General features: G+C 42.6%; 3 protein-coding genes across 6 annotated transcripts in view; 1 reads left to right on the top strand and 2 right to left on the bottom strand.

Moving 5' to 3' along the window:
- Positions 1-932: 932 nt before the first annotated feature.
- Positions 933-10,163, bottom strand: cdk13 (cyclin dependent kinase 13). Its single transcript, XM_023431480.2, has 14 exons — positions 8,078-10,163; positions 6,972-7,538; positions 6,693-6,851; positions 6,451-6,590; positions 6,074-6,244; positions 5,785-5,974; positions 5,619-5,675; positions 5,397-5,498; positions 5,202-5,279; positions 4,611-4,727; positions 4,384-4,515; positions 4,084-4,280; positions 2,942-3,442; positions 933-2,487 (listed from the first exon to the last, which is right to left on the bottom strand). The coding sequence occupies exons 1-14, from the start codon at positions 9,223-9,225 to the stop codon at positions 1,787-1,789; spliced, it is 4,260 nt and encodes a 1,419-aa protein (XP_023287248.1). The 5' UTR covers positions 9,226-10,163; the 3' UTR covers positions 933-1,786.
- A 1,017-nt stretch (positions 10,164-11,180) lies between these two features.
- Positions 11,181-17,710, bottom strand: ralaa (RAS like proto-oncogene Aa). 4 transcript variants are annotated; one of them, XM_087169936.1, is made up of 5 exons: positions 17,587-17,710; positions 15,415-15,539; positions 15,100-15,308; positions 14,691-14,865; positions 11,181-14,552 (listed from the first exon to the last, which is right to left on the bottom strand). In XM_087169936.1, exons 2-5 carry the CDS (start codon positions 15,526-15,528, stop codon positions 14,430-14,432), a joined length of 621 nt encoding a protein of 206 aa, XP_087026062.1. In that variant the 5' UTR covers positions 15,529-15,539; positions 17,587-17,710; the 3' UTR covers positions 11,181-14,429. The 4 variants fall into 4 exon arrangements, with proteins under 4 accessions (XP_087026062.1, XP_087026061.1, XP_023287239.1 ...); XM_087169935.1 differs by having other exon boundaries at positions 15,415-15,679; positions 17,587-17,706; XM_023431471.2 differs by having other exon boundaries at positions 15,415-15,679; positions 17,565-17,703.
- A 70-nt stretch (positions 17,711-17,780) lies between these two features.
- The window catches only part of med1l (mediator complex subunit 1-like), a 6,073-nt gene continuing 3,462 nt past the window's right edge, over positions 17,781-20,391 (top strand). The window contains exons 1-7 of the mRNA XM_023431468.2: positions 17,781-18,060; positions 18,227-18,318; positions 19,488-19,563; positions 19,658-19,712; positions 19,830-19,956; positions 20,051-20,079; positions 20,237-20,308. Of these exons, the coding sequence (XP_023287236.1) occupies positions 18,229-18,318; positions 19,488-19,563; positions 19,658-19,712; positions 19,830-19,956; positions 20,051-20,079; positions 20,237-20,308 (449 nt within the window). The 5' untranslated portion in view covers positions 17,781-18,060; positions 18,227-18,228. The remainder of the gene's footprint in view (positions 18,061-18,226; positions 18,319-19,487; positions 19,564-19,657; positions 19,713-19,829; positions 19,957-20,050; positions 20,080-20,236; positions 20,309-20,391) is intronic.

Below are 20,391 nucleotides of genomic sequence, written 5' to 3'. Positions count from 1 at the left end.
TGCTGCTGTTTTTGCATCTAATGTCAGTTTGGCCTTCAACATCTATTTAGTTTTTCTAGTGCAAGTCTTGCAATTGGATCCTGCTGAATGTAGAGTAGGAAAAGAACTGTATTTAAGTATCTGGACTGATGCACATTATGAACCGTTCCGACTGGATTATTTATCTGACGATACACTTCCTGTTCCATAAAGTAATCCCCATTTGATAGCTCTCTCTAATTTTCTCTGGAGCAGGACAGTGTTTGAAAAGTCTTTGGATTTCAGAGCCACTCCTTGTTTAATTGGAAGGTTGAAACGGCAAAAGCAGAAGGCAGGAGAACTGGTTTTGCGATCTTTAAGAAACCGTTTTCCACCAGGTTCAAACCACGAGTTAAGGTGCTTAAAAGATGAAGCCCACCGGGAGCCGTCACCTCTTTCTTCCTGGCTCTGTATCTTAGTTTGATGTTGTGCATTATGTTGTCTGAAACTTGATGTGTGCTGCTATCTCCTTAGCCATATGCCTCCCTCCCTCCCGAGTCTCAGTGGTGCTAACCTGACTGTCTTCTGAAGAAAAGAGGAAGAAAAAAAAAAAAGGGGTGTGTTTATTTGCATTATACTGACTCACTCTAGGGGCTTGTCCTCTTGTGAATGGTGTGTACGCTTCAAGTGTTAAGACTTAGCGCCAGTGAAATCACGGTTGCCGGGTAAGGTCTGTTGGTTTTGAGTGAGCCTGACAAGCGAGTACATTTGCCTACAGATGCGGCGCTGAATGCCAATCTGAATCAGAGACAATACTCATGTTGCAATGAGCACACACTGCAGGTGAGTGAGTGTGTGTGTGTGTGTGTGTGGGGGGTGATGTTTGACAGTGCTGCCATCTAGTGGTGTGATCTATGAAGTCACTATATACACACACACAAGTAAACTGTGTAGTAATTAAAGAGACAATGATGTGTTGTTGGCATTTCTTTAATAAACATTTGCCAAAGGAGGGGGGAGGGGGACAAAATCATTTTAGTACAAAAAAAAAGAAAAAGACATCGTTTCCTTTTTGAGCTCGGGTTATGTGTGTGTGTGTGTTTTGTTTTGCTCATGATTTACAACACCTATTGGCAAAAAGGCAAGTGGAATCCAAAGTGAAAATAGCCTTTTCTCCATTACAGTCGGATCAGATTTGCCGCAGTTGTCCAAGTGCTATCAGTCTCTCTGGAACTAACAGTCCTTTTTCTCATATAGCTCCCTGTGCTGATACCTACCGCCATCAACCCAATCAACTGAGCCGTCATCGTTTCAACATAATCACCACCATAAAAGAAAAAAGAAAAAGAAAAAAAAAGGGACACTACATTACTGCTCATATTCCTAATTGTGCAGGTAAAGCACATCATCCATTTCCTCTCGTAGCTAAAACTGTTTCCGCCTACTTCAATCAGTAGTGCAAAACATTAATACTAGTCTGCCCTGGAGCAATTACAGACAGGCTAAAAGGTAGAGATTTAAAATTTACCTGTCTGATAAATGTACACTCAAAAAAGGTAAAAGTTTAATTTAAAAGACAGCAGAATAGATTACAAAAAAATATGAAAATGGTATGAGCAAGAAAAGCTCCTCCGGGGGGTTATTCAGCTGTCCTTCTGCAACGTACTCCACATTCCAGACTGAGGAGGAATACAATGCCTTACACAGATTTAAGTTATTACAAACTGAGTGTGCATCTCCAGATCCCTCTGGTCTGGCCTGAGAGGCTTCAGGCTCCAAACAGAGTCCTGTAGCCTTTTGTCCATTGTCACGTCAGATTTCCAGTCTTTCAGAAAGGCAGTCCTCGTCCTCTGATTGTTGCTGTCGAGTTCACGTGTGGGACAAAGCCTAGGGGTAGTGGTGGAGCACCGACTTGAGAAGGGGAACCCCAGGGTTGTCCCGGTGCAGGGATGGGTGGGGGAGGAGGTACACCATCCTTTCTAGCCATGGCGTGGTTGTACAGGTGGATAGCGCTGGGGTTGGGCTGTCCCTCCACAGGTAAGGGGCTGTGATTGTACTCAAAGCGGTGGTCCTTGTCCCCGGTGAACACCATGCTGCTGGGTCCAGTGGCTCCGGCGCCTGGGGGGAAGGGGTCTGGGTGGGCTGGGGCCAGAACCCCTGCGCCAGACGAGGAGCCCGCGGCCTGGCCGGGTCCGCTAAACACTTCTCTCAGTGTGTGAGGAGGCAGGCCGCCGCCTAGCATGTGACCCATGTAACTGTCCCCAAACCCTGCAGGGGTGAAGGGTGGCGGCGGTGGGTGGCTGTACTCACCCCCGTATCCAGGCCCTTCTGCGGTAGGGAGGGGAGGGTAGTCCGGTTCTGGAGGTCTCCCACCGTCACCTCCACCCGCAGATGCAATGGGAGGAGCGTGGCCAGTCTTGGGCTCAGGTGGAGGCTGCCTGTAGTCCAGGTCAGCATGTGGAGGTGGTTCTGGAGGTTCAGGTGGTCTCTGGTCTGGGGGCAGGATCGACACTCCACCTACTTCAGACACTAGAAAATGAAATTATAACATTATATCAAGTATTGCGCTGGAAAATAATTTCTTAGTTTATTAATTCAATGTCTTTTTTATATTTTATTTATCCATCTCCGACCTCCTTAAACTATTTCTTGTGTTGCTCTAACGTGAATGTCCCTGCTTCTTATCTCAGGCTGATCTTAATAAATGGTTTGGAAGAAGTAGATTTCTTGTTTCACACTAATTTTAATTGACAGACCTTGATCCTTCTGCTGATATACTCTAGTGGTTTTGTACATACTTGATATTCTCCATCTGCTGACCACTTTCCCTGGAAACCATTCATGGTCTAATCTGTTTTCATTATACATGATTTCATCTGGTAAACCAATGTTCTATCACTGACATATGGTGAAAACCTTTTTTAAAACAAATGAAGGGGGAAAAAATAAGTAGAAAGACATGATTAACAGATGAAAGGGTTACCTGGAGAGACTGGGCTGGGCTCTGGAGGCTGTTTGACCTCTGGAGGTAGAAGAGGTCCCCCTGGTGCTGCTCCTGCAGGGTTTGTGCTCTCTCCTCCTTCTACACCGTCACCTGGCTCCGGCCTCTGAGCCTGTTGAGCTTGGAGGAGTTGAGCCAGCAGCATCGTCATGGCTGTCTGAGTAGCAGCTGCAGCCTCGCCTTCTGGAATACCCGACGGTGCGGACATGGGGGGCGAGGGAGGCTTGGGCATCGGGGGTGTGCGCGGCACTCCTGCAGGAGCAGCAGGCTGGGGAGGCTTAGCGGGTGTAGGCTGAGCAGGAGGCTCAGCTGGGTCAGTGGGAGCTAGGGCTTTGGAAAGCTGCTGTAACGTCTCCTGGTTCACCTTTGTGCTCATGGACTGGACAAACTGGGCCGTGTTGACTGAGCTCTTGGGCTGGCCGAGGAAGTTCAGGAGGACGGCCAGCTGCTCCTGTGTCAACTGGGAGTTTGGACCCTTTGGGTCTTTAAGAAGACAGAAAAATGGAGGTTCATTCTTAACCTTTGGGACACGTATCTGGGATGAAATACTCTAAACTCAAGGTTCATTCACCGGCTTTATTAAGAGCTGTCAAACTGATTCAAATATTAATACAGAAAATGTGCTGTAAATCATAAGGAATATTATAACCCAGTCTGTCAGGTTGTGCACATTTTTAAGACCTTGTAATTCCCATTTAAATGGCAATATCACTCACAAGTGTAATGAATGTGAAAATAAAAACAAGCTTAACAAATCAGACTACAGGTCTGCGTGACCTGACTGAATGAGCTTGGTTCAGTGTGTGGTTTATACACATGACCTTCAGAAGACACAGGAAAGACAGATTAACTAAAGTGAGTAAGTGAATGAGTGAGTTACGTCTCTGGATCAAACAAGTTCTTTATTTAAAGACCATTTACTTTGCAAAGCAACAAAGTGAAACTGGCAAGTTCATCTAAATTTGAGTATTTTCATCCATATTTTCCAAAGCCACATACATGAAGTTACCCGTTTATTATGTGCACCAGTAAATTCCATCATTCTCAAATCATATCTATTTGCAAAGCACCTTTGGCAACTCAAATAATTAGACAGCGCAAATATAAATAACAGTCAGACTCACCGAGCAGTGCAGAAGCTGCAGCATTCTGAGCTTTGATACCTCCAGGAGCAGGGAAGCCCTGGGGAGTGTTGCTGCGGCTGTCGTCAAGGCCCAGCTCTTTACGAGGCGCCTTAGGGGCGGCCAGCTCCTCTGGCATCTGCTTCTGTCGCCGACGTTTCTTACTCCACAGCTCGTGGCAGTCCTGCCACAGTGGAAGACTGGAGAGATGGGAAACAGTTGACAAAGGGGAGGAAATGTTAAGGATTTGGGAGCCATGGTTACACACAGTAGGATCAACGCGTTGACAACATGAAAACATACTCTGGTGGGGGCATCTTGTCTGGGTCCACATCCTTGAGGAACTCGCTGCCTAAGGCTTGTTCAGCTGTGCAGCGTTTGCTGGGGTCCAGGTTTAACATGTGGTCAAACAGATCCAAGGCAGACGGAGGGATGCTGAGCAACAACAGAAGCACAAGGTCGCGGTAAAACGCACTGCTGGAAGGCTCAGGCCATAAATATATGATTAGAGGTCGAGGACACTGACTTACAAAGCAAACTCCTCTCGTAAGCGTCTCCTGTACTGTTTCTTTGGTTTCATGGTGTTGAAGAAGGGAAGCTTTATTACATCTGGCCAGACAGCAGGACAGGGGCTGCCACATATTCGGCTAGAGGGCAGAAGTACAGAAATGTATTTGTTGAAGCAGAATACAGCGATAATAATAATAATAATAATACAGCAGTATTTAAGAATATCTGTCAACACCCAGAGAACTGGCCCGACTTGTTGCTTTAAAAACGGCATCATGTTTTGCGAGTTTATTTTCTCTCAGTGTCACCAGTGTTGTACAAAACGAGGAACTCAAAGAGCGAGCAAGTAAATAACGATACAGTCGCACTTATAACTTTGCAAACTTTCAGGATTTTTACTTTCACTGCCTTCACTTCTTCTCTAACGAGGGTGCAGCAAAAACAAATGAGGTTAATCAAAACACTTCTCATAGCTGCGCGGCATTATGGTCAGCTGAGACCATCAGTAGCACCGCTTCCTCTTCCTGTTTTTAGATGTGGGTGCACCACTACCTGGGAACTAAAAACCTACAAGTATGACATTAACATTTTTAATGTACATCTACACTTACCTGATAAGCTCTAGCTGGGCAAGCTCCTGATTAGCTTGAAAGATGGGTTTCTTTGTGAACAGTTCTCCGAGAATGCATCTGTGACACGCAAAACAAGACATGATTTATGATTATGAGAACAAAACAGTGACACTGAGCCGGGAGACAATCAATAAACATATGTAAAACTTAAGTCCAGATGAGTCCTGTTCTTACCCGCAGCTCCACACATCAATAGCAGGCGTGTACCTCTCTTCCCCCAGGAGCAGCTCCGGGGGGCGGTACCACAGTGTGATCACTTTGTTGGTGTATGGTCGACTGGAAAGGAGAACACAGATTATTATCTTGAATCACACAAGAGGGTGGAAATAAAAAAAATTTGGAAGATGAAACTTAAATGCGGCAAGAAAGCTGTATCCAATAATATAGGAGGCCCACCTCTCTTCAGAGTTGTACAGCCGAGCAAGACCAAAGTCTGCGAGCTTTATTTGACCTCTGATTAGGAGGAAACAAATAATATTGATTAGACTTATCTGGAAAACATGCTTGACAATGCAATAGGACATAGCAAAGGTGTTCATTCTGGTTAACTGCGGAGACCCACTTGTTATTGAGCAGAATATTGGAGCACTTGATGTCTCTGTGTAGAAAGTTCTTCTTGTGGCAGTAATCGAGACCCTCCAGCAGCTGTCGCATGAAAGACTTGATGTGGCTCTCGTTGAAATGAACCAGGCCGGACTCGAGCAAACCCATTAGGTCGTGGTCCATGTATTCAAATACAAGATAGAAAGCACCTGGGATGGAGGGAGGAAAAAGAACAAAAGATTTAGTCATCAAAAAATGCCCACACATTAAGAGAAAGCTATAGGATCATAGACTAACCACGATTATACCTTTATCATTTTTAAAATCCAGAGCATCCTCCTTGTCCGTGACAATCTCCTTCATGTTTATGATGCTCTTGTGGTTGAGTTGTCGCAGAATTTTAATCTCTCTGATGGCTGTGATTGGGAAGCCCTCCTTTTCATTGTCCAGTCGAACCTTCTTCAAAGCCACCATTTCAGCTGTGAAACAGAGGGAAGAACTGCATCTCAAAACAAGATCACAAGCCGGTCTCACCCTCAACAGATTTACCCATTACAGTGTCCACTTGTATTTTTAAGAAGATATAATCATCACCTAGCTTTATTTTTTACCTGAAAAAAACAGGGACAGTGGATCCACACTTACGGCGTGTTTACGAATGAACACATATGTTCAGATCACTTACCAGTGTCTTTGTCTTTAGCTTTGTACACCTGCCCATAGGTGCCTTCCCCTGTGATCCCAATGATCTCAAACTTGTCCACGCAGCGTTTGCCCCAATCGATCTCCGTTTCCTTAATCTCACCATATCTTGGGCCACAAATTCTGCGAATTTACATGAAAACATTTCAAAAGGAAGCAAAGAGACTATACAACAAAGAGTAGCAAAAGAAAAGACGAGAGAGCATTAAATGCACCATGACATACTTAGGTCTTCGGCGAACTGTTTGGGACTTTTTGTCCTCAGGTGGGCTGTGTGGGGAGGATGTGCCACCAGGAAGTTCAGGGGGGAGGGGCAAGTCGCTCAGAAGCTGACGGGCCTTTCTCTCTGACTTCTTCTTCCCTGAGAGCGAGCTGTCCTTCAAGCTGATAACAAGAAAATGCAGGAGATAAAAAGATGGTGAGTGTGCAAGTAAGTCTCAACAATCAAGTATAAAAAAGGTGCATAAAAATTCAAGGTCAACTGTCCCAACAACACACACATACCCTTCTCCTTTATTCATGTGCTCAAGAACCGTTTGGGGCAATGATATGGATGGCAGAGTAGAGACGACAGGACCAGTGGCTCGTTCCTTGTCTTTGCTCTGTCCAGATGCTGGTGCTTTCCTCTTGTCCCGATGCACAGAGTCATCCTTCCCCTTCCCGTCTCTGTCCCTGCTGGTCTGGTGCTCGGTGGTCCTCTTGGATGACCTGTCAGAGGGAGACTGGGGCTGGCTGGACGTTGGAGTTCTGGGACCTTTCTCCGGCTGAGGTGGAGAAGGAGGGCGGCCCTTCCTGGATGTGTGGTTAGACTTGGGACTCGGTTGGTGAGCAGATGAGGAACCCTTGGTTGGAGTAGATGTGTTGCTGGAGTTCTTGGCCTTGGCAGCGGCTTCAGCAGCTTTCGCCTTTTTCTGCTTACTGAGTTCAGCAGCAAGACTGGTTTTGAAGGTGAGCGTGCTCGGCGAGAGGCTAGAGGGGCGACTGCGGGAGCGAGAGTGGCGGTGACGGCTGCGAGAACGTGAATGCCTTGAAGATGAATATGGACTTCTGCTACGTGATCTAGCAGATCGCCTGGAAAGGAAATGAAAAAGACACCTTTGCATATTTTGCTCCTTCATTAAAAACTTTTCCACATGACTGCTTCATTTACTTGCACAAGATGAACAAAATCTGGTGGATATCTAAGTCTGAGTGTTGTACCATGTACGGAAACATATCAAGCACGTTATTACAGCCATTCTGCCAATTGTGCAATATCACACAAGGCTGATCAAAGTTTTTTGCAGTTTCACAGGTATGCCATCAAATAATGAAAGAAAACACAGGCCCTCAATAGATTTTAAAGTTCTAACTTTGTTCTCATTGGAGACCACGATCATTTTAAACTCGAAATTTACAGCAGCGGTAGTGAAGGATTAATGCTAAGAGCTAAGATTGGGTAAAGAAAGGCTTCACTGAGAGGCAAAATTCTTGCATAATCCTAAATCACTCTGTTAAATGTGAAGCAGTGCTTGCTTATTAGAACAAATTAAATGAATACACCATACTATTAGAGTACATGCAGAAAATTAAACACACTTCATTCTATTAGCTGTTTTGTAAGAACTCACCTGACATCTGGACTTGGGCTCAGGGACTTCCTGTATGGACTTCGTGATCTCCTGCGGTTTCCATAAGGACTTGAACCAAACTCTCCTTGTTCATACGGACTGTGTCGGCCATAACTAGGTGACCTCCGCCAGTTCGCTGGGCTCACAGGGGATCGCTTCCTTTTGTTGCTGGAGTATGAACTGGGCGACTTTGGCATGCCATATGCCCCATACACATCTACATCCCGGCTGTAATATGTGGAACTGGGAGAGAGTCTTTTGCTCCCATAAGTTGGACTTCTTCTAGAAATCAGCTGGTTATAACCACCAGGAGATTGGTAGCTATATGAGTATGATGTCCCATAGGGACTTTCTGCTTTGAAACCAGGACTTCTCCTGTATGCCCTGAGGTCTTCACGGTCATCTCTGTACGATTGTGGAGCATCTCTGTATGCTGATGGGGGCTCTTTGTCGGATCTTGTTTTACTTCTGTGGCTTTTTGAATCCCTTTTATCTGCAGATTGTGAGGGCTGAGATGTAGATGTTCTCTTACCATTTCTGTCATTGCTCCTTGTAGTGTCTCTGTGATTTTTAGAGCCACTCAGGCTTCCTCCACTCCGAGCTTTTGAGGAGTCTCTCTCACGACTCTGGCGGTCTTTTTTCTTCCCGAGCTCCTTCTCTTGCTTGCTCCTTTCAGATGGTCCTCTTGTTTGTTCGTCTTTGCTGAGGCACACTGCCTCTCGGTCTCTCGGCTGACTTCTGTCTGGGGATGCTGGTCCATTATAGTCACCAAACTCAACATCACTGAGTCGGTCTACTGAGAGACGGTCAGCATGGGGGTCAAGTTTAGGAGAGGGGCTCCCAGAAAATCGCTCTGACTGGGAGCTCACGTCGTCATACTCTACCAATGTCCGAAGTTCAACCTCTTTTTCAAAAGTGCTTTTTCGATCATTGTCATGGTCTTCCGCTGTACCACTATGCCACAAGTCTCTTTCCTTGGCCTGCCTGCGTTTCTTTCTGCTAGAAGCCGATGACCGCCTCTTCTCACGGTGTCTCTCTCGCTGAGCAGCACCGCTCCCTGGTTTACTACGCCTATCCTGCCTGTTAGCATTTCTCTGTGCAGAGGGGCTCCGTCCCCGACCCTCGCGAAGCACGTCTGAATTAGGCATTTATCTACGAAATAAACGCTATAGCCACGTTGGGAATAATGTTAATATTATGTACTTTACCTAAGCTATGTCCCTTGTTGTGTCGTGAAACAAAACATTGGGCTAGCTGTGTAACAGGCTAGTTAGCTAACGCTACAGCTATTTCACAATTAGACAGCCAGCCAGCTAGCTAGCTAAATCACGAGCTTAACATTAGCATTTAAAAGCTAGCACGGTCGAGGCTCCAGATAAAGTGAGTTATACCAGACTATTATTAATGAAAATTAGTGCTAGCAAATTCCGTCACATAAAATCCACAATATGGTGCTTAGTTATAGAGACAGTCGATACTCAACCATTGTACTCCAGGACGGACATCTCCCAGATATGCTAGCTAATGCTAGTCGGTTTAGCCAGCTAGCCTCCACTAGCTGTGTCCAGCTACACAGTCGCATTCCATTTCATGGTCAAAGCACAGGCCCAGAGCCCATCCGAATTGAAAATCCAGTTCTTCCGAAATGTTGCAGTTCATTCAAGCATGTAGATCCATTCACTGGATAGTGTTAAAGTGGAGGTAAAAAACTCCGTCTCCTCCTCACAAACTTCTTCTCGCCTTCCATCGCACTCCAGTGTGCAACAAGGAAGTGAATAGCACGCGAGTTGCTGGATAGCCGCCGCTAGCAACTTAGCCAGTTAGCTTTCTTTTCTCCTTGCGTGTGGAGTTCAAGGCAACTCAGTCAAGATGCATTAAAACAATGCCATTCAAAAACACGTCTGCTCCCACGTATCCTGCCGGGTCGTTGCCCCCTCTGACAACCGCATTGTCCACAAGTAACACACGTCGTTCCGGGCAAAATGGCTCAAAAATCCCTTTAATTTATTTCAAAATACTGTAACTTTGTTCGAATGTGGCTAACGTTGCAGCTCGCCTGGGCCCAGACAGCTTTCAAACTACAGGCCTTGTGCGTCGGTGTGGACCAATGATACGCGTGTGCGTCATCAAACTCAGTGGTTACGTCACCACTACGGGAAACCCCTGACCCCTACCCTCAAAATATAACCCCAGTTCTTCCAGTTAATTGAGGATCTCGGAACTTCGTTTTACCACAGAAATTCTGTACACCTAATAAAGTTAGAAAATAGGTGTAAAAATCTTACGTAACATGTACTCCGCTAATGTTTTTGTTTTCACGCTTTGCTGTTTTTTCCCTTTATTTGATGTTTCATTTAGAATTCTTTTTTAAATAAATAATTATTTTCAATATATATATATTCAGCCTACTTATTATTTTTTTCACTTATCTATATTTTACTAGAGATTTACTTAAGGACATTATGTCTTACTTAATGTATGGTCTTTACATATTTAGATGTCTATATATTTTATCATGTACAAATGAATAAATTACATTTAAAACAGTCAGCTGAAAATATAACTTAATAATAATATAAACCAATAAAATGCTACATTAACAAATGCATATAAAAAGTGTCTTCTTTTCCATGCGCATGGATGCACTACTAGATCATTTTTCAGAAGCTGTAATAGATTTTGAGTAACGCGTTATCTGAAAAATACTGGTATGTTCATACGATATGTTAGAATTATCTACAGAGGGCAATGCAGGTCTTTCAAATCACGTTCTATCAATCATTGTTATACGAGAACATTCACAAACTGCAAAGTAGCCATGTCTGTTCTATGGTAAATCAATACTTACCCCTCCTGTCCTCCATGACATTGGCATAGTCGAGCATTAGGAAAAAACCTATATGCAGCACAAAGAATCAGTGTGAATGTGTAAACAGATATGGCCGACACCAAGCTGTCTGTGCTTGAAAACATAATACAGCGCTACAAGGACAATTTAGCAATGTCACATTCCACCTTAATAAACTACTAACAGTCTGTCTCCTCGCCGCAATAATTCAAGACATAAATCCTCACACAAAGAATACTAAGTACATCGGGAAAATATTATTAGTAATATCCACTTTATTTGCCATTTCCAAATACCTCACAAAAAATGAATTGAAATGTAAGCTTCACCTCTTGCATTCACAAACAGATAGGCTACATTAGTGGTTATGTTTAAAATAAGTAAACATGAAGGTAACATTTAACTGATGGCATACATACAACCATCCAATCAAAGACATGGATATCTATTTTATTTATTTCAAGGGTATTTATATAAAAGGCAAAACAAGTTATTTGAATACCCAATAGGACAATTTGCTCATAGCTTTCACACAAACATCTGTTTTAGTATCCAGCTGAAAATATTTGGACCATCGAGTCTATTAAACTATTCATGAGGACAAAGAGAGAATGATTATGAATTATGTTTGCTCCTGGAAAAGCACTGAAACATGAATGAGACTGTGTTAAGCCAATGTTTGAGTAAGCAAGCACTACGGTGGTCAATGTAAGTATAGTAGCTTCTGCGATCCTCAACAATGTAAAACACAGAGCACTTGATTAATGCAGTGGCCGTAAGCTAAGGAAGGTGTGCCATAACAAGACTGTGATTCTTGCGCTGCATGTCCGTTTTTGTGCCTGTCACTTTAATTTTCAGGGGCGTTTCAATCACGGTGCGCTGGAGGTTAGCCCTTAGAATATATTAAACCAGACTACTTTCCAAACATTCTGATGCCATGGGTTCCTAATATTTTGCCTTAAAATCGGGTCGTATATCCAGTCTCACCCTCCCATTTTTTTAAAACTCAAACTCTCTCTACTGTGTGCTTTTCAGTAAACATTTAATCCCACAGACATTCTTAAGCATTACTATCTTTCTGTACAATCAACACACAAAATACACAACAAACAAAGCCTGTAATCGAAAGACATGGATTCTAACGTGTTTATCTATTAGCTCAGGAAATCAATGAGACATTCTTCTTCACGCTTGACAACTTTTGGATGATTGTTGGATTTTTTTAAGCTGTGGTCAGATCTCTTAACCGCATTCAAGTTCAAGTGCTTCTACTTCACCAAGTCTTATTAAAAGTAGTTTGAGCACAGTGACAATGTTTTGAACCTTTTCCAAAGTTTCTCGTCCTCTTTGCAAATACACCAATTACTTTTGCATAGACTCCATTGTTGGGCATTCTACTGGTCGCTGGACTCCTTTAATGTAAATGGTGAGCTGTTGCTGTTGGCAATGCAGACACACACGCAGACACACATACATACACATACACACACACATTCACTCTTATGTTAATAACCGAAAACTGGATCAGTGTGAAACGTGGAAAACATTTTGAAAAACAAATAAAATAAGTTATTTTAAATAAGTTAAAAGTGGTGGATAAAGAAAGATGGGCTCAGTCATAAAGGGAAACTAAGAGGGGCAGATTTCATGGTGTGTTTTGGTCGATGCAATTTAGCTGTTAATCATGTGCTGCATTCTCATTTTGCCAATTCTTACACTGCATTAATCTTCACTTTCTTTGTGAAATGATTCAACTACAAGAGCAAGACTAAAGGAACATGTCAGGTATTTCATTAATATGCCACCACAGCATTGTAACATTAGGTAGGCTTGAACAAAATGTAACAAAAAGGTAAACAAAGTAGAATGTCAGTGACCTCTAAACTCTGCACATCATTGGCAGCCGAAGATTACAGGCAAACAGGATGAGCGTGTGGGGGATTATTCACATTCACAACGGACAGAGAGGCAACAGTGATGCACTGTACATGAATTACCAAAGCCCTCGTAACCTTGCATTTTCTTCCCTAAGCCATTTCGAATATAATCCTTTCACTTCCCCTGACGCACTTTCAACCTCAGCCTCCGTCAGTTTCACAAAGATAGTTTTTTGCACCAACAACACGGTGCTTTACTTCTGATGCTCGCCACGGTAAGATGTCGTTCACTTCAATTAAAAAGTGGGCACTTGTTTGTACTAGCTAGCGTATTTCTTTGGTGACTGAGAGCAACTTTTTTTTTTTTTTGGATAGGTACCACTTTACGTCTATCAAGCCTGCATTCATTTTTGACATTTTCTACCTTAAAATTATTCTAGCCATTAATTTATTCCCACTTTAGTTCCAATTTGTACAAGAGTACATTTAAATTATAAAAAAAAAAAGAAAAAAGAGGGGGATTTAAAGTCTGAGCCAGGAAAAGTAAAAACTGGCAAAATAAATCTTTACATGTCTGGAAGCAAATCATTTCATCACCATGTGTTAAAGACGGCATGTAAAGGATGTAGTGTTTATGGAATCGCCTTTTATCAGAGCACCAGGGATTCCGTCATCGCAAAATAAAAAGGCAATGGAAGTCATTAGCCGAGTGAGGTAAAACTTCTGAAATGTTAGAATTGAAAAAAGTTCAAGTGTTGTAAAATCCCTCACAGGTTTAAGGGTAATGATCGATGTTGTTTTGTGCATTTTGAGAAGACTCAACAAAGTGACTGGAAGGGGAAAGAAAATTAGTGCCCTTAGCTTACGCTGGTTGATATGATAGAGGAGAAGAAAACAAAAGAAAGAAAGTTTGACTTTACACATACAAAACAAAAAAAGTGTTGATAACCATACCACGTAGTAAAATTGAGGTGTAAAACAACAAAGAGGAATGGCATCAAATTTCAGCTCAGGCTTAGTTTAACGCAATGAACCTTCAATTAAAATGCTTCCGAGATTCACCAGTGCAATGTACATCTCCTTGGTGGCACTTGATGAATTCTGGGTTGACACTACACTGCTGAGTCTGTTCATTTACATTTCCTACCAAAGACCGTGGACTAATTATATGAAGTGGGGCTTTCCAGTATTGAGCTCCAGTTATATTCCCCCCCACCATTTAAACCTTGGCTCTGACACTTTCATTTTATCTTTTCTTCTGAACTTGCACTGCACAGTTGTCTGAATATATTATACACATCAAACTTTACAATGAAAGGTTTTTGTAACATTTCATGGCTTAGCCTCTTGTCAAGCTTAGGCCTAAATTAAAACACCATCCATTTATTACACTCTGCAATGTGGCCAGAGTAAGAGAGAGAGAGTACATAAGTTATTTGGAGTGTCAGCACATAAAAAGTTAGAGCTATAAATGGTGTATGGAGTGCCACCTTACTACTCCCTGACACACGGTCAGATGTCCTGTTAGCCAGGAACAGAAAGTCATGGTCAGGTGTGGGCACAAAATAAATGCAAAAGTCTGAGAAATGTATATGTACATAAGCAGATATCCTGCTCTCTGTTACCACTATAAAATACAGCATCTCTCTCTAATTCTCTTGGCCAGACTTTTACTTTTCTTCTTCCCGTTCTTCTCTTTGCTGTCCTCCATTTTCCTTGCCCGGATCTCTCTCATCAGGTCAAAGAACACCTGTTAAAAAAAACAAACAAACAAACAAACAAACAAAAACAAACAAACAAAAAAAAAAAAAACAAGGGCTCACATTTCTCTGATAAAGATCAAATAAGTTAACTCAACCATTACCAAGTGGAAGATTGTGAGACTAACCTTGTCAACATTGGCACGGGTTTTGGCAGAAGTCTCCACATAGCACACGCCCCACTGCTCGGCGCGAGCCTTCGCCTCGTCTGCGCTAACCTGCCGTCGGTCGTCCAGGTCGGACTTGTTACCAACCAAGAGAAAGGGCACGTTCTCATCCTCCTTCACTCGCAGAATCTGCTCTCTGCAAAAACAGGAAATGCCATTCAGCCACAAATTATGTAAGTAAAAATACTGACTCACAGCATTGTGCCCATCACAGATCAAAAAGTCTAAATTACAGGTCTTTTAACCATGTTCCAAAATGTCAAAAAAAAAGCCAAGCATTTTAATGTAGAGAAATATCAAAAACAGTCAAATGTATTTAAGTCTAATGGATGACAAAGTTTGGCATTAAAATCAAAGCATGCCACTGCACCTGAAGTCTACTGTTGCAGCAAACGATTCCAGTTCTGTGATGGAGAATACACAGAGGAAACCCTCGCCGCTGCGGAAGTAGTTATCCCGAATGGCTGCATAGTCTTCTTGTCCAGCTGTGTCAAGGATATCAATCTGTACCTCCTCTCCATCCAGCACCACTTTCTTCCTGTAACTGTCTGCTTTGGTTGGCTCATAGTCTTCGACAAACTAGGTGGGGGGAAAATAAAAAGATTTATGAGACCTTTTTTTCACCTCAAAAAAAAATTGTAGTGTAGTGGATTGTAACTGGACAGCTGAGGTGCAAGTTACTCACCTCATCATACATGAACTGGAGAGTGAGGGCCGATTTCCCCACTCCTCCACTGCCCACCATAATCACTTTATGAAGGGCTAGAGAATTCTGCCCCTTTGGCTTAGCAGCTGCCATGGCTCTGTGTGCTGAGAGATCAGAGTGCGAAAGGGAGAAAGTTCAAGGTGGAGGGAAGGATTGTGAAACGAAGAGGGTTAAAAAAAAAAAAAAAAAAAAAAAAAAAAATCAGTCCAAACTGCAGCTGCAACAATGAGCTGAAAGATAATTCCTGGGGAGACAGAAAAAGGAAGAGAGAGAAAACAATCGTAAGATGTTTCATCATCACTTCTGGGGCTCTAGATTCCATTTCAGCAGTTAGATTGCAGAGCCATCACTGTGTCTCATGGCAATAAATCCCTCCACAATAAAAATTCAACCAGTAGAAACAGCCATTACACTAAAAATGTAGTGCATGGGGATTATTGTCTGTCCCTTGTCAAGACTACAGCAGACACAGAAGGATAATGACACATGATTGATGTATCAGAAAACTGCTTTATAAATCAGCATTTGTCATTATCAATCCTTCGCTGTAGCCATGTTCCTTAATGTGATAGCAGTGAACACTGTCCTTCTACTTCATATTTAATTGGCAACAAAAAAAGTCACAGAAATAATTTCATTGCTGAAAAAGGGTAACACTCATCGCAGCATGTGCAGATTGAATACACCGACATTAACATTAATTCTTCCTTTAAAATATCTGCATGAATGTGAAATTTGTGGAGAGAAAAACTGTCTGCCAGAAAAGTACATTCAAGATCAATATATATGTATATATAAAAAATACAAAATGAGAAGTCATCTTGTGAATGCAATCTGTGGGAAAACACTGCTTTTGGCATCATTTGAGAAAACCTAGTAAGATTAATGACATGCAGATAAGCAAGCATAAATACTAGAAATTCCACTAACCCTAGAGGAACTTGTGAAAGCCATATGGCAAAGAAATAAAACTTTGAAAAGAAAAAAGAAAAAAAAAAGAGCTCCTGGGTAAGAACTGGCAGTATTTTCTAAATTCTGACAGGAGTGGTTAAGATCTGACATGCCACAGCGATTTAGTGATCGGTTTCCCATACTGGACTGTCCAAGAAGACTATGGAAATGACATGAGGCCAACACAGACTTCAGAGGATCAGGGATAAATATGGGAATACAGCCAATAGGTCATTATACAAATTAACCAAAAAGGTCTGCACACTGAAAGTCAATATTAGGATTTAGTACAGAAGACAACGTCCTTTTACTTTAACCATTTAAACACCCACAGTATGGCAATAAATCTCCTGACAAATGACTTTAAGGATATATTAACCTACGTGCAACTTTATAATCAATATAAAGTGAGTGAAAACAGCAACTCAAGGCTTTTAGGTCCAGAAGAAACGTTTGTAATGAAACTATTTCTAAACAAAGTTGCTTGTGCAAGACAGTTAAAGATATACAATGACAATAGCCGGTATTTAAGTTACAATTGCAGCCACAATATTAAGTGTAATGTCATGATACACGCTTAGCAAATCTATCAGCGGATCATTATTTGGCGACTAACGGCTAAATAACGCTAATAACACGGGCACGTCAAGAAAATAATAAGATGGGGTGAAAATATTAGCTGAGAAAGTGACAATTTTATTATCATAATAACAAATACTGATAAATAACAAGTGTACAATACTCTAATAATCAGGTTAACTTATTAGCAAGTTAGCTGCTGACATGCCAGATTGACTACAGTGGGCGATGTGGCTAACAAGCTAACTAACCTACCAAGCAGGTTCACCTGACCGTCTGCTAGCCGGTAATTACCACCTGCGGAAGTTCAAAATGAAGGCAGCGGCTAAAACGACACATTAAAAAAAAAAAAAATCAACACAAATTCATTAAAACAAGATACCCAGCAACAGATGTTCGGGTCGACGCTTTTCAAAACTCAGCAGCTCTCCCTCCTCGCTAGCGAGCTAAGGTGGCCAGCTACACAGGGAAAAGGCTAGCAGGCGGCTAACGAGCAGCTAATCACAACTAAAATGATGCGACGCGGAAAAACGGACCAAACGCGACCAGCGGCGACCGTTAACAACAACAACGGCATCCGTGTGCACAACATCACCTACCGGTAGATTTAACAGTGTTCACCTTGGCACGGCGTTTGGTGAAGGCTGAATTATGGTGGCAAAATGCAAAAAGGCTCAGCTAGCTACTTGTTAGCTCATGGCTAGCTCCGTAGCTAACTCCAGAGGGTTGGCTGGCTGGTAGCTGTTAGCAAGCAGACTGACTGCACGTCCTGTGGGCTTGGCTCCGTCTGACAACGCCCGCCCGCCTGGGAGAACCAGATAAACACTCATTTTTTACTTTTTCTTTGAATGTAACACCAATTTTCCTATTACCCATCACAAACATGTTGCCAACATTTCCTAGATACCGTATCATTTCTGACTCATATTTATTTTTCCGCGTGGTTGAACATTGCGTTAAATATAATACAGATTAAGGGCAGTGGTTGCCAGATAATTGATTAATTGGCTAATCCGCAGTTAAATGTCGTCACGTTTGCTCAGGAGGAGACTCTTTGTCAAGTCAGAAACACTGAAATACACTTTCACGAGCCAGGTAATGTTGGTTTAAAGTGTTTTACTGCAAAATGAACATGACTGACTGCAAACACAACATTTACTGTTTATCTTTAATTCAAAAAATTGTACTTTAAAGATTCCCCACATGGCTTATACAAATCTAAAGGTGTGGATGCTGTAGTTTCATTTTTCTTTTCCTTCAGAGATGAAAGCAAAGTCCATAATTTCTGACCTGCACCTGAAGTTTGCAGAGAGGACCTGGAAAGACACTTTTCAGCTTGTCCGGAGATGCATGGTGAGACAAATTATAGTAATTTCACTACCTTTGGTCAACTTCTGGCATGCTTTATTTTCATCTCATCTTTGACTCATTGGTTCATTTTACCCCCCCCCCCTTATGCAAATGATGGAGATCACCTAAAATTCTTATCAGCAGGGTTATTTGAGACTATCCCCTTATTTGTGTCTTGTGGAGAAAAGCGATGGCTTCTCTATAACATGATGATGCGCTGTGAATCAGGAACTGGTGTGGTGATGCACTGAGAATGAGATCATGTATCCTGGAACACTCGAGTCTTTGTTGTGTGATCAGCAGTCTGTGCATCGACGGTTATCACGTCTTTAGTTGGATTCACTACTTATTAACCACATGGCACAGTGTGTGTAGTCAGCCTGAGCCTTTTGGAACAAAACAAAGTTGCTTTACTGGTTTTTCTCTCATTTTAATTAGTCTTCTTTATGGCCTTGGCTTGGTAAGGCTTCCTGTTTTGGCAAGACATTTACTATCTGTTGGTTTCAGTCATTTGCATTTGCAATATCTTTACACAGATCTACCATTATGCTCCACTGGTTTGAATATGCTCCACTTGTAGATGTGTATTATTTAGCTGTGGGTTTAGGGATCCGAACATGCAAAGCTTTATAGATTCCAATGTGTTTTACACCCAACAGAAAGTTTGCAAAGTGCTCTAAAGCTGCGCTATATGCTGGGGCGTTTGAGGAGAGGGTGGGTTAGTTTTCTTTAGATTTGTCATGGGTGGAGTAGCAGGGTACATAATACTTCTGGATTAATACAAAGTGGAGCTTGGCAGTGGTCAGTCTCTGGAGTCTAGTAAAGAAACTTGATTACTTGGTGGTCTGAAGGGATGTGTGGTCCAAAAGGATAAGGCAGCTGGGGTTAGTCATACAGCTTCCTGCCAGCACTGATGTTAAAAAGGAGTCTTGTAGAACCAGTCTCAGGGCAAAGCACAGTGTATTTGGACAGGAGCCAGGCTCTTAACCCATCCCAAAATGCAAAGCATCCAAATGTCAACACTTGTCTTTGCCACGGTGTCATGCAATTTGCATGTTACATGGTGGGATGGGCCGACAGGACCAAAGAGTGTTTTCATGAGCATGACATTGCCACACAACTGGTTCATTGTTGTGTTTTTTTTTTTTTCTTCTCTTTGTCTTCTTTTATAGGAGAAATCCAGAGATGAATCCAAACCCTGTGAGCCACTGGTTCGATCCCTAGAAAGGCTCCAGGAAGAGTTCAATGGTAAATAAATAAACAATATACTGGTGATTCTGTAGGTAATTCAGTACATGTATTCGACTTTACCTGTGAATAAGTCGTGCTGCATGTGTTTCAGTGTCCTCTATGAATACCATGAGGTCTCGTCTGGAAATGATTGCCAAACAACAAGGGTAAATAGTCGACCTATCAGTGAAGCAATAAAAAATAACGTTTCTCCTGTCACCTGTCGTTCTGCTGATACACTGTGGTGACACCCATTTTCTCCCATGTTCCCGTTTTCTGTCTAGAATGGGCTTCCACGTCACTGAGGCCACATGCTACCTCACAGCCGACTTATTCTACCTGGAGGTGGTGTTGGAGCCGCACGGTGGGGTGGAGGAGGTGAAGGTGGCCCCACAGGGAGGAGCCCCTGTTGTAAGTGCCGTCTCCAGTGAGCCACTCACAGCACCCCCCTTTTTTACTGTGTGTGTGTGTGTGTGTGTGTTAATAAAATGAAATTGTTTTGCAGTCCAGCGAGTCCCTTCTGCAGCTGCTGAGGTAAGAAGAAGCGCGATGGTAAATTTAGACTCTGACATTTCACTTGTAGCCACCAGTGCTGAACTAGAGATGAAGATGACAGAAGCGATTTTAAATGATCAACCTAAAGATGAATTATTTCGGCTCACTCGCTGATTGTCTCCGGTCATCCACACAGGTTAAAGAAGTTCGCAGACTTCTCCATGAGCTTGGCGGCCCTCTTCACCCAGTACAACATGCCTGGAGACAAGTAGCCACTCCTCCTAACAACCTTTTTATCTTGCATTTATCTTTGGGCCACTTGTCGTCACATATCTATTTCTTTCTATTCCC

The sequence above is a fragment of the Seriola lalandi genome, unplaced genomic scaffold (assembly GCF_002814215.2).
Source record: "Seriola lalandi dorsalis isolate HSWRI2012SDOR001 ecotype SW California unplaced genomic scaffold, Sedor1 jcf7180002054923, whole genome shotgun sequence".
NCBI classification, from domain to species: Eukaryota; Metazoa; Chordata; class Actinopteri; order Carangiformes; family Carangidae; genus Seriola; species Seriola lalandi.
Note: the sequence above shows the minus strand (reverse complement) of the source record. Positions and strands in the feature narration are given on the sequence as shown.